General features: G+C 48.3%; 2 protein-coding genes across 2 annotated transcripts in view; one reads left to right on the forward strand and one right to left on the reverse strand.

Moving 5' to 3' along the window:
* Positions 1 to 12,407, reverse strand: part of arhgef2a (Rho guanine nucleotide exchange factor (GEF) 2a) — a 42,755-nt gene that overhangs the window by 26,439 nt on the left and 3,909 nt on the right. The window lies entirely within an intron of this gene.
* Positions 1,167 to 7,943, forward strand: LOC115409664 (THAP domain-containing protein 7-like). Its single transcript, XM_030120927.1, has 5 exons — positions 1,167 to 1,216; positions 1,762 to 1,841; positions 2,552 to 2,689; positions 2,764 to 2,874; positions 5,836 to 7,943. Exons 2-5 carry the CDS (start codon positions 1,762 to 1,764, stop codon positions 7,100 to 7,102), a joined length of 1,596 nt encoding a protein of 531 aa, XP_029976787.1. The 5' UTR covers positions 1,167 to 1,216; the 3' UTR covers positions 7,103 to 7,943.

Genomic DNA, 12,407 nt, shown 5'->3' on the forward strand with positions numbered 1-12,407 from the left:
GTCTCACACATCGTCTCCCTTCATGTCTTTATTTTTTGTGTATCACTTTTATGGTTTCATGGAAAATCTGCAATCGATAACAGTGATCAGTAACGTACATCTAGGAGTAACAACCCAAACGCCTGACTGTGATGACTGTTTCACCTCCAGCTGAAGACTTCCTGCACGGCTGCTGCTCACTTCCTGCTTCCTCCGCAGGAAGCTGCAGGGCGTCGGCCTCTCGCACTGAAAGTCTTCATTCATTTTATTTAGTAAACAAACAACCAAAGGAGTGAACATCGCCTGATCATCAAACTCCAAACATTCCAGGTGACGAAGGAGGAGCACAGTTTAACAGCGTTCTGGCTTTTAGCAGCAGATATTGATTTAAAGCAAATTTAGAGTTCTTATGTAAAAACACAAAAATAAGTTTTAATTCAAATTTACATTTGGGAATTTAAAATGTTAAATATTTTAAAATGTTAAATATAACAGTGTCAGTCTGGGAGTCACAGAGGTACGCAGATGTGAGTCTGGTTATATCATCACTTCACTCGTCAGGTCAGAAACGATTCGGCTACTATGAAACACATCTTTGACAAAAAGGTGATATTTTCTCTGAATTCTGAGGTTTCAGTCAGAATGATGAGGATGGGAAGAAAAACATTCCAGCTGTGTGAATGGGTGAGGGTTAACCACCAGCTTATTGTGACTCCATCTAATGTCATATTTCTTTTTCGAGGGATGAAGCTAAAATATTGTTCATTTTGTCAAAAGAAGGAGAAATAAATTAGTATAGATAACATCCTATTAAAATGTGCTGACCTTTTTTCAATATACTGGACTACACTATCTGCTAGGATAATATGCACTGCACGTGTGATTCCTGATCATTCAGGTTTAGATCACAAACTGGTGAAATGAATATTCCATACTAATTATTCTCTTTGATGTGATGAAGCATCGGGTATAACCACAGAACCTCAGGTTTATATCTGCTGTGGGCATCAAGCCAAACCATGTGAGAATAAAGGAGTTTTAACTGATTAATCCATAAGTTTTAATCAAGTCTCTTTTCAGATGAAAGCCTTGATACCCATCCAAGATGGCGGCTATGCCTCTGACGCCATATCTGTTGTCCGGACGCTGTGTGTAAATAAAGTTTTATTTAAACCGGAAAACGACAGAAGAAACAGCAGTCGGCCATCTTCGTGAGGTCAACCGCTACAATGCTAAGGTACCATGATTCTGTTTATTACCAATCTCGAATGAAAATCGCGACAACCATTCAGTTGACACCTAAAGCTGTGATTCAGGTGTTGGTGAAGGTCAGCCTTGAAGCTAGCATTTAGCATTAAAAGCAGCTCGCGCAGTTAGCCTGCCGGCCGCTACATGCTAACACCGCTAGTCCTTCCAAGCAGCGCTTATAACGCCACTTCCGGGCAAATAACTGTTTCTTTACACCAACATGGAACCGTGGAAGATCTCAGGGATCGGGAAACGCCGTCACTTTAACTCCGAGGTGTCAGATATGAAGTGAAGTTAACGTTTCCTTCCGTTCTCAGCTCAGCGCGATGCCCGGAGTTTGAATAACTTTATTAACAACAGCAACAAAAACAACGGGATGGACGGCAGCAGCAGACATCGCCCTCTGGCGGCTCACAAACAAACTTTACAGAACTCTCCATAAGACACAGTTTAGCATCAACCTGATCCTGTTTCCATGAACATTAATGTGTTTCAGATTCTAAAACGTTTCTCTCTTCATGGGTTCATTCCCAGATGCCGAGACACTGCTCAGCAGGAGGCTGCAAGTCTCGAGACAACCGGGAGACTCGAAACGCCGGCATCACCTTCCACAAGTGAGCTGAAGCAAAGCCTCTGTTCACAGATGGAAACACGATGGAAGCTCCAAGTTATTTATATTCAAGCAAAAAGTTTTTTATTTTATCTTATTTACCAGATGTGATCCTGGTGTTTTCCAAAAGTTAGTAAAGTGATGTACAAGAAGCACCATTGTGGGGGAAAAATCAACAATTCATTTCATCTTTATTCTGGACTCTCAGGCCAATAAAAACAAAAAGTGGCAAGTCCAGAATTATTCTCATCCTCATCAGTAATAAAAATGAAAGTCTTCTTTATCTCTTACAGCGATCACACTCTTCCTAGAACCACTGAGCAGCTTGTTTCATGTCTCCACTGGGATTTTGAACCGTTCGTTTTCAGCAATGAGCTCCAACTGTTATGTTTTCAACATGTCCTCCATTTAGTCCTCATAGCCTGTCCCTCTGAGGAGACACCTGTCTCCAGGGGACTCTGCCACTGGGGTTTTAGGTTGGTCCTCATTAGACCGCTGCTCAAAATGCAGCAGTGTTGTTTTGTGACTGTTAAATGAAAAAAGTCTGTTTCTCCAGTCATGGTTTTCTCATTTTAGTTTTCTGAAAAGTAAAGTTAAAATCTCGTCTCAACGTGATCGTGACACGAACATCGTGTCTCGTCTCGTCTCGTCTGGCGAGCGGAGCGTCTCGTCACACGGTGGCGGCTGCATCATGAGTGTGTGGACTGTGTGCAGGTTACCTAAAGGCGCCACCCGGAGGAACCTCTGGATCAGCAACTCGCACCGCACCGACGCCTGGGACCCTCAGACCGACTTCGTGTACTTCTGCTCCAAACACTTCACGCCTCAGAGCTTCGAGCTGACCGGCTGCAGGTCAGTACGCCTGAAGCTCAAACCGAATGAACGAATGAAACACGGTGGTGAAACGTAACCTCGTCTGTTCTCAGTGGGATCCGGAGGCTGAGGGAAGACGCCTTTCCTTCGGTGTTCGAACTCTCCTCTGGACAGAAAGTGAGGAGAGCTGCCGGCCTGAAGACACACGAGGACTCATCTGGCAGGTAAACCCTCCACTCTGAGACGTGAGGACACTCTGAGACGTGAAGACACTCTGAGACGTGAGGACACTCTGAGACGTGAAGACACTCTGAGACGTGATGTATCACAGTCAGACTGTCAGAGATCTTCCGAGTGCTGGCCAAAGGACAGAAAGGCGTCGACCTCTGTCTCCACTGTCAGGTTTGGATGGGGGTCCTCAGGGTCTGGTTTGGGGCTTTCAGGGTTTCCCCCAGAAAACTTGCTCAGCCTGGTTTTTGGACTGCTGGAGAAGATGTTAAAAAAAAAAAAAAAAAAAAAAAAAGTTAAAAGTTGACACAAATTTTGAAATTATGACTATTTTGTGTTAATTTAAGCATTTATTAACATGACTTAAGTGCAGAGTCTTACAAAAAGGCACAATCTTAAAATAAAGTTTTAACAAACAGAAAATACAATTAAAATAAATAATATCAAATGTTTTTGCTTAAGTTAATCCCAGTGAATCTTAAAACAGCCATTGCTGTTCACATTTAAAGGTAAAATAAATTAACAAAAATAAAAAAGTGCAAACATGATCAAGGTGTAAAAAGAGGGAATTCAGACGCTGAAGAGGTCTCTGCTGGACTGTGTGACCTCTTCTACTTTTTGAATGAAAAATTGAAGAAAACTTATTGAAAATTATTAGATTGCTTACAGTTAAAGGTGCTGTAGGCAGGATTTTGCTAGTCAATGCTAATTTCTGTGTTTTCTTTGGATTAAATGTTAGAGTATCCATTGATAATCCTTTAGGAATGTAGCATAACTGCACTACCGCGAGGGCGCAGCGTTTCCATCTGTCTCTGTTCTGAGCTGAAAAGGATTCTCGACAGCTCCAGGTATCTTTGACCAATCAGAAGAGCCCCTGAGGCTCTAACCGTGATTGGTCGAGGGGCGTTCGTCGCACGTTCTTGTGGGAGGGGCTTAACTTGCATAAGGGCGTCATGTCAGAGAAAACAGGACAGGATTGGCTGTGCTGGGTTTCAAATCGCCATATTAGATGGGTCAAATCGCCATCTTGCTTAGGTAACCCTAAACAAGATGGCGGAGATGCGGAATCCTGCCTACAGCACCTTTAATATAGTTAATATTTTAATATTGTGCAAAACATGCTTACCATACTCGGTCTTGTAGAGCCATCCGCTAAATTTAGGGTCAGCTAGCTGCTGCATCGTAGTAAATCATTGACTGTTTGACAGATTTGCATATTGCCAGTTGCTACGGTAACACTTGTTGCTGCCATGATGTTCTTTAAGTATTTAGCTAGGTTTACACTTGAACGATTCTGTGGCACGCATTGGCACAAATCGATTCGGAAACTACTCGTGAAGTGTGCGTAAGTCTGCGTAAACCCGTCGGGACTGCGTGCCATGTCGGGACGAGAATTTTGAAATGTTCAAAATTTTGGTCACGACAAAATATCACAAACGGGCCGAGAACTATGTGCCAACTGTCCGTGAACGCCTCGTGAACGCGTCGGGACGATGCGGGAGGATGCTGCCAGTCGTGGCCGCCGGCGAGGACCCGGAAAAGAGCCCCATGCGGGGGATTTTCGACACACTGTCGTTGCAGCATCAAGTGAAGCGCCTTTAATTTGTCATTGAAACTGACTGATGTCAGCCGTCCGTCGGGGCCCCCTTCAGCTCGGGGCCCCAGGCAGCGCCTGTTCTGCTGCTCTTCAACACAGAGCAGCTGCAGGTTCAGGATCTTCTCTTCTCCGCAGTGACGGCGTCTCTGGCGTTCAGCGTGTTGTCTGTTCCACAGCAAATCTAACAACGACCTTGGGCTGGGGAAGGCCCCTTTTTTGTGTAGACGTGCGTAATTGTGTGCTCAACTACGTCGTGCCAGTGCAGGAAGCTCGTAAACTATGTGCAAACTATGCGTGAATGCGTCGTGCCAGTTCGTGACATTGACGGGCGCATTCGTGAACTAGTCGTGAACTGGTCGTGAACTGGTCGTGAACGGTGCGGGAGCCTGCCGGTTCGTGACTCCAGATTGGCTCGCCTTGCCACGACAACATGGTGGCAAAAAGTCGTGCAGGTGTAAACCTGGCTTTAGTTGTTTCTATGGAGTTCACAGCAGTGCAGCAGTCCAGCAGTACCTCCGTCAGTCCAGCAGAGGGCGCAGTGTCACTGTCAGATGCATAGTGCAGTGTGAATCAGTAGAAGAAGAATGTGTATGAATGGAATCCCTCAGACTGATGAAGCACGTTGCTCGCGGCGGTTCATTAAACAGAAGCAGTTCCGCCGTCTGGACAGTGAATCATTCTGAGGACAGAACACCAACCGTTCTGGATTAAATCCGCTAGTTCGATGTTTCCCATCGCGGCTGGCAGAAGGCTGCTCTGACGACGTGCTAACATCCATGCTAACTCGCACCGGCTCTGCCTCATGGCGCCGCGGCTCGGTGGGCTCACCGTGGCGCCCCCCCCTGGCCTGGGGGTGAGCGAGCGGCTCATCGCCTCCTGTGCTCCTCTGACGTCAGAAAAAGAAAGTGTCCAACGTTTTTTGACCCTTTCTCCGTAACATGTGGCGTAAAAGTTGTCAGCGTGCAGACAGGTGGAGACAGGCAGTGGCTGTAGGGGTCAGGTGATGAAAATACACCTGACCTCTGACCCCTGTGTGTTCACGTATCGACCATAAGGTGTCGCCATCGCACCTTCAACCGTATCACCAGATGCCATGAAAAGTTCTGGAGACGTCTCTGGTGTCGCTGTTTTGGTGCATAAGAAAACATATTTACACTAAATAAACCAGCGACGCTTCGCCTGGCGGGGGGGGGGGGGGGGGCAGGAAAAGCCCGGCGGGGGGGCAGAAAAAGCCTGGCAGCCCCCCAGGCCTGTAAAGCACAGAGGAAACCCTGAGAGAGCCTCATGAGGACCACCTCGGAGCTTCTGCAGGGAGACGGTCCACGTTCAGGATCTGGTTTGTCCTTGTCTGTTTCCTCAGGAGGAAGAGTTCCTGCTCAGCACAGTCAGAGACGAGGCAGGACGCCGCCGCAGAAGAGGACTTAGCTCAGAGGACAGACCCGGCTCAGAGGACAGACCCGGCTCGGAGGACAGACCCGGCTCAGAGGACAGACCCGGCTCAGAGGACAGACCCGGCTCCGAGGACAGACCCGGCTCGGAGGACAGACCCGGCTCGGAGGACAGACCCGGCTCAGAGGACAGACCCGGCTCGGAGGACAGACCCGGCTCGGAGGACAGACCCGGCTCAGAGGACAGACCCGGCTCGGAGGACAGCCCCAGCAGCTGAGACCTCCATCTTCCATTCTGAGGACGCTCCAGAGGTGGAGCCGGCCCCGTCCACCCCGGAGCCTCGTCCCCTGTCCCCGTCGCGCTACATGAGACGTCTGCCCCCCCCGGTGGGCTTCTACCTGTCCCGGGAGCACAGCTACGCCCAGCCGGGCCCCCTGCTGTGGAGGAGACGCTACGACCAGGTGGTGGACTGCCTGGAGACGGCCCTGAGACAGCTCCGGGCCGCCCGGCGGCGCGAGGCCCGGCTGAGGGCTGCCGTGCTCCGGCTCCGGGACCGACGCACCCGGACCCCGCGGGACCCCGACCCCCGGGAGACACTGGACTGTCAGTGGCCCGAGGAGGACAGGGGCTCCTGTCCTCACTGTGGACGGGGACAGACGGACGGCGGGACGGAGCCTCCGGCTGAGGCTGAAGACCAGCTGCAACACGGAGACTCCGGACTCACATCCTGGTCCTCAGGCGAGGGACCGCAGTCCTGGTCCTCAGCCGAGGGACCCCGGTCCTGGTCCTCAGCCGAGGGACCCCGGTCCTGGTCCTCAGCCGAGGGACCCCGGTCCTGGTCCTCAGCCGAGGGACCCCGGTCCTGGTCCTCAGCCGAGGGACCGGTGACGGTCAGGGAGCTCCACCTGGACTCGGGTGTGCAGGAGGAGGCCGGAGCTCCCGGTCTGGACCGTCCCCTGCAGCAGCAGGTGCTGCTGATGGAGGACGGCTCGGAGGGACAGCTGGTCCTGGTCCCCGTCCACAGCCCGGACGGCCTGCAGGACCTCCAGACCATCCTGGTGTCGGAGCTGGACCTTCAGGGGGACGGAGGACACCCGGCGGAGGACGGACAGGAGCCGTGTGACGAGGACAGTCTCACCACGGACCCGTCAGGACCGGCGAGGGAGGACGTGAGGGACAGACTGAAGGAACATCTGGAGGGCTTCCAGCTGCAGCTCAGCACCCAGTTCACACACTGAACACACACACACACACACACACACACACACACACTCTTACATGTCCATATTATAAATGGGATCGTCTCTCCCCAGGTTTCTGAGACGTCTTCACATCTTGGTGTCCTTGTCCTTTCATGGACCAGTTTTCCTGAATGAAGCGAGTCTGAAGACGCGTTGTGTGTTTTCCTTGGAGACGTGTCCAGGCCGCCCTGCTGCTGCCACACCCAGCCAATAAAGTAATTCACAGTTTGATGTCCTCCTGTGTTTGTGGACTCTGGCTGGTTTCGTTTGGGACGCGTCCGGCGGGATTCGGCAGCAGAGCCGAGGACGCTCCGGTCCGAACTCCAGACGTTTCTCTGTGGATTTCCGGGTCGTCTTCGCGATCAGCCGCTGCGTCGGCAGCAGGCGCCGCCTGCACGTTGACACAGACACCGGAGGCGGCCATCTTGGAGGGGTGGACCTCGCTTACACAGCACATTGAGGAATGACAGGTTTCACTACAGTAGTGATCATAAATCCATCAGTTTTCAACTAATATTCCAGTTTATTATACATATAAAACATGGAGGACACACAGACATAGACAGAATGAAATGAACTCTTAAACTTTCAGGATGATTGAAGTTTTTATTGAGAGAATTGGTTTAAGGATGGTATATTGTAGCTACTTGATTGGTACTGATATGATTGTGTGATTCTGATCTTTATATTGCATTGTTAAATCTATGTTTATCCCCATTATAATTAATATTGCTTTATATTTTAATTTTGTCATCACTTATTATTGCTGTGGTCATTTATTATTATATTCCATTCTATTCTATTAATTTTGATTCATACTGAGTTTCAACATGATAAATCCCACAAACAGGAAAGTCTTGGATCTGTCTCATTGACCTGTTAGTCACTGAGCCCTGTTTTTGAGGCACCTGCTCGAAAATGAAAAAAATAAAATAAAAATGCTGTATATCTGGAAATACAACTTCTATGTAAATAATCTTGATATCAAAGTAAAGGTAAGATCAGTGAGATTTCATCAGAGGTGTAACCATCACTGTAGGTGCCACTGTGTCAGAGTAAAGGCAGAAGGAACACAGGAATGAATGAAAGGTTTTCATCCTCGCCAAAAAAAAAAAGATCTCTTTATACCATCAATTCCATTTGAAAATGTGCTGTGAGTTCCCTAAATACTCCAGAAACACCTGCAGTAACTTCTTGACATTTCCTGTACAAAGCTGCAAGTGGCTACAGTAAAGTTACAGAGGTTTTAGTAAAGGAGTGTCTGGGCGTTCTCCAGTTCGGCTCAGTTTGGCACCACCTGTAACATTTGAGTTTTCTTTGGCACCAAATGGTAAAACTAATTTATTTTCAATTCCATGTCATTATGGCTTAACACCAGTGACGTGCAGTCAGGGGAGGCACCTGTCATCACGGAAAGGAGAAAATATCAAATGAAAAAATAAATCAAATGGTTAGAGTTATTCAGTAATGTGCACTTTAAAGTTACTTTCCATGTGACCTCGCCATTTTTAGATTTTTTTTTTTTTTTTCAAAATTTCAAAAAGCCTGGCTGTGTGGATGTCCAGCAAGAAGCCACCTTTTCTGCTTTTCATGCTTACTTTTCTCACCTTGTGACAATGTCTGGACTCAGATGGGATACTGTGACCTGAAGAATTTGCAAAGAAGCAGTCGACCACGCACATTCTAAGTCAACTCGCGCTAAAAACGTTCAGGATGTCCAGAATAGACTTGGCTTTGGACGAACAGCGCAAACTCAACATCAGCATCCACAATACGAAGGTAAAGGAGAACCGGGAGATTTTAAAAGATCTCATCAATGCCACCTGCTTCCTCGCCAAACAACAGCTGGCATTTCGCGGAAATGATGGCTATTGCTTGCTTTTGCTGAGAAAGATGACAGGCTAGCTCGACATTCAGAGACATCCACTGTGTCTTCTGGCTTGTCAAATAGAATACAGAATGACTTAACCGAAGCGGTCGGTGATGTCATTAGGAACGACATTAAAAAGGAGATCGGTGCAGCCCCATTCGTTGCTGTAGAAGTAGATGAGACCACAGACGTCACAAGCCAAGCTCAGATTTCGGCCATATTACGGTATGTGGCTACATCTGAAGCAGGCTGTGAGGTGAAGGAGGCGTTTTTGGGCTTTGATGATGTGAGTGAGGACAGACGTGCTCCTGCCATTGCTGAGTATGTCCTGGGAGTATTGGAGAAGTACGACTGTACTGACAAGCTTGTAGCTCAGACATATGATGGGGCCGCTGTAATGGCCTCACAGCTTAATGGTGTGCAAGCTAAAGTTAAAGAAAAAGTGCCCGAAGCCATGTTTAAGCAATGTTACGCACACAAGCTGAAGTTGGTGCTCTTGCATTCAGCAAAGTGCATGCCCGAATGTCGCACGTTTTTTAAAACAGCTGAGGGACTTGTGTCATTTTTCAGCAAATCCACCAAGCGCACTCACCTGCTTGATGACGTTGTCAAGCGCCGCTTACCAAGAGCAGCACCTACGAGATGGAGCTCCAACTCTAGGCTGCTGCAGACAATATGCATGCACCAAAATGATCTGCGCAAGTTATTTCATGTCATTATGGAAAATCCGGACGGCTGGGATAATGACACGCTGATGGCAGCAGGTTACGATCGGTGGCTGTCAAAAGCATCAACCTGCTTTCTCCTGATGGCGTATGGGGACATTTTCAATGAAACTGACGCACTTTTTAGAGTGCTGCAAAACAAAGTCATGGACATTGAATATTGTCGTGCGCGCATCCACGACACCATTGCAGCTCTCGAGCGCCTGAGACTGAACTTCGACAGTTTCTGTGACCGATTTGAGCAGAAATGCAGCGCACTGGGCCTGACAGAGAGTGGAGACAGACAGTCGATGAGATGTGAACGAAAACGACTATTCTGTAACATTCTGGAAAACATAAGCTGTTAAATGAAGGCCAGGTTTGATCATTTTGGTGAGCTGGATTTCCTTGGTTTGGTGGACTGCGCAAAATTCTGTGAAATGTCGCAACATTTTGATGACACGAAGCTGCAGAGCCTGTCAAAATACGCCAAATTCTTTGACTTTGTAAAACTGAAGGCGGACCTCGTGGGACTGTACAGCTCACAAACGGTGAGGGATGAATGTAAATCTCCTGGACAGCTTCTCAGCTTTTTGGCCCAGAAGGATCTCATCCAAACTGTTCCTGAAGCGACAAAGTTGCTCCAGCTGGTGCTCACTGTTCCAGCTACTGCAGCGTCGGTGGAGCGGTCATTCTCAGCGCTGAAAAGGCTGAAAACATACAGTTGGAACAGGACTGATCAAGGACGACTTTCTTCACTGGCAGTGATCTCCATTGAGGCAGAGAGACTTTCAAAACTGAGGAAAGATAAGGAGGACTTCTACAAACAAATTATCGATGCTTTTCTTCAGAAGGAGCGGTGCATGGACTTCATTTATAAGTAAAGGTAAGACGATAAAGAAAGTTTTTTTCTGTGCTTTTTTCTGTGCTACAGTTTGTATATGTAAAGAATGCTGATATGAAATTTTAAACAAAACACGTTAACTGTTGCCAGTCAAATGGTGAATAAGCTACTCTGCAGGCTTCATGTTTGTAAATCTGACTGATGACATCAGTGCCTCACCAGCCATGAACCTCACAGCACGTCACTGCTTAACACACACATGTCCACACCTCAGCATGAGCGAAACCATAAATGAAAGAGTCATACCAGCTCGGACGTCGCCCGGTCAACAAGGTCTGCGTCAGTTGTTGTGGAACCAGGGCACACTGATGACAAATTGGCTACTGGAACAAGACACTCGTGGAGCAGGTCGGAGAACAGAGCGTTAATGGAATGCTACTACAGCAGTAATCCCAGCGAAAGGGGATACATGCAGAGAATGTGGGAACAATGGTTACTTCGAAACCCAACATCCAAGCTGACTAAGAAACAACTACTAAGTCAGTGCTCGAATATCCGCAAGAGGAACTTACTGTCACAGTTGGAGATTGATGAGGTGCAACAAGAATGGGTACCAAGCCCCAGCACCTCGCCCACGGTACAAGATGCTACATCAAGGGGGAGCCAGGACGACAGGTCATACGAGATTGGGTACCAAGCCCCAATAACAGAGCTGAACACGAGAGCAGGTGACCTGAGAGAGAAGTTCATGACGTCCTGGGGAACTCAAGACCCTCCTGGCTGCCAAGGCTAAGTAATGATAAAGTACCACCGGAATCTCTACTGGAAGATGTGAACACAGCACTGCTAACTATCCCTACCAACACCATCACTGAGACCAAACAGCTGATATATGCAACAGCGACAGTCATCCTAGAGATGCTTGGCTACAAGATGAACAGCATGAGTAGCCGGAGTGAACAAGAACCTCCATGGAAAAGAAGGCTAGAGGCAAAAATCATGGCAACACGGAGAGAAGTCAGCTTCCTCACAGAACTAAGCAGAGGGGTGAATCTCAAGAAAGAACTGCCCAAGAAATACAGAAAGCTGTCAATAACTGAGGCACTGGAGACTGCTAAGCAAAGACTCACAGCCCTAGCTACCCGCCTAGAGAGATACACCAGAGAAGTGGAGACCAGGAGAATAAACAGGGTGTTCTCCAACAACCCAGCTAAGGTCTGCTCTCAGTGGCAGGGTAGTAAGACCACAGCAGACCCACCCAGGGCTGAGACGGAGCAATACTGGAAGAGTATCTGGGAGAAAGATGTGTCACACAACATCAATGCCCAATGGCTGGCAGGCTTGCAGACAGAGCACAGCACCCTCCCAGAACAAGACCCAGTAGTAATTACAACAGCAGATGTACAGGCAAGAGTGGCCAAAATGAAGAGCTGGACAGCTCCAGGGCCCAACAAGATTCACACCTACTGGCTTAAGAAGCTAACTGCACTCCATGAACGCCTTGCAGCGCAAATGAACCAGCTGCTAATATCAGGGACCCACCCAGAGTGGCTAACCCAAGGTCGGACAGTCCTCATCATGAAGGACACCCAGAAGGGAACAATACCATCAAACTACCGGCCTAGAACCTGCCTCAACACCACATGGAAGCTCCTATCAGGCATCATAGCAGCCAAGATAAGTAGGCACATGGATCAGTACATGAGTAAAGCACAAAAAGGCATTGGCAATAACACCAGGGGGGCCAAACACCAGTTACTGGTTGACAGGGCAATCGCCCAAGACTGCAAGGCCCGCAGCACCAACCTGTGCACTGCCTGGATTGATTACAAGCTAGCCTATGACTGGAGTGATTGAAACTGTACAACATCAACAGGACTCTAA

Source organism: Salarias fasciatus, chromosome 22 (genome assembly GCF_902148845.1).
Source record: "Salarias fasciatus chromosome 22, fSalaFa1.1, whole genome shotgun sequence".
Classification (NCBI taxonomy): domain Eukaryota; kingdom Metazoa; phylum Chordata; class Actinopteri; order Blenniiformes; family Blenniidae; genus Salarias; species Salarias fasciatus.

What these genes read in the sequence shown, in the direction of transcription:
- LOC115409664 (XM_030120927.1), top strand. Translation starts at nt 1,762, where the DNA reads ATGCCGAGACACTGCTCAGCAGGAGGCTGCAAGTCTCGAGACAACCGG. An exon ending in GCCGGCATCACCTTCCACAA is followed by an intron (nt 1,842 to 2,551) that starts GTGAGCTGAAGC and finishes GACTGTGTGCAG; the next exon opens with GTTACCTAAAGGCGCCACCC. An exon ending in TTCGAGCTGACCGGCTGCAG is followed by an intron (nt 2,690 to 2,763) that starts GTCAGTACGCCT and finishes GTCTGTTCTCAG; the next exon opens with TGGGATCCGGAGGCTGAGGG.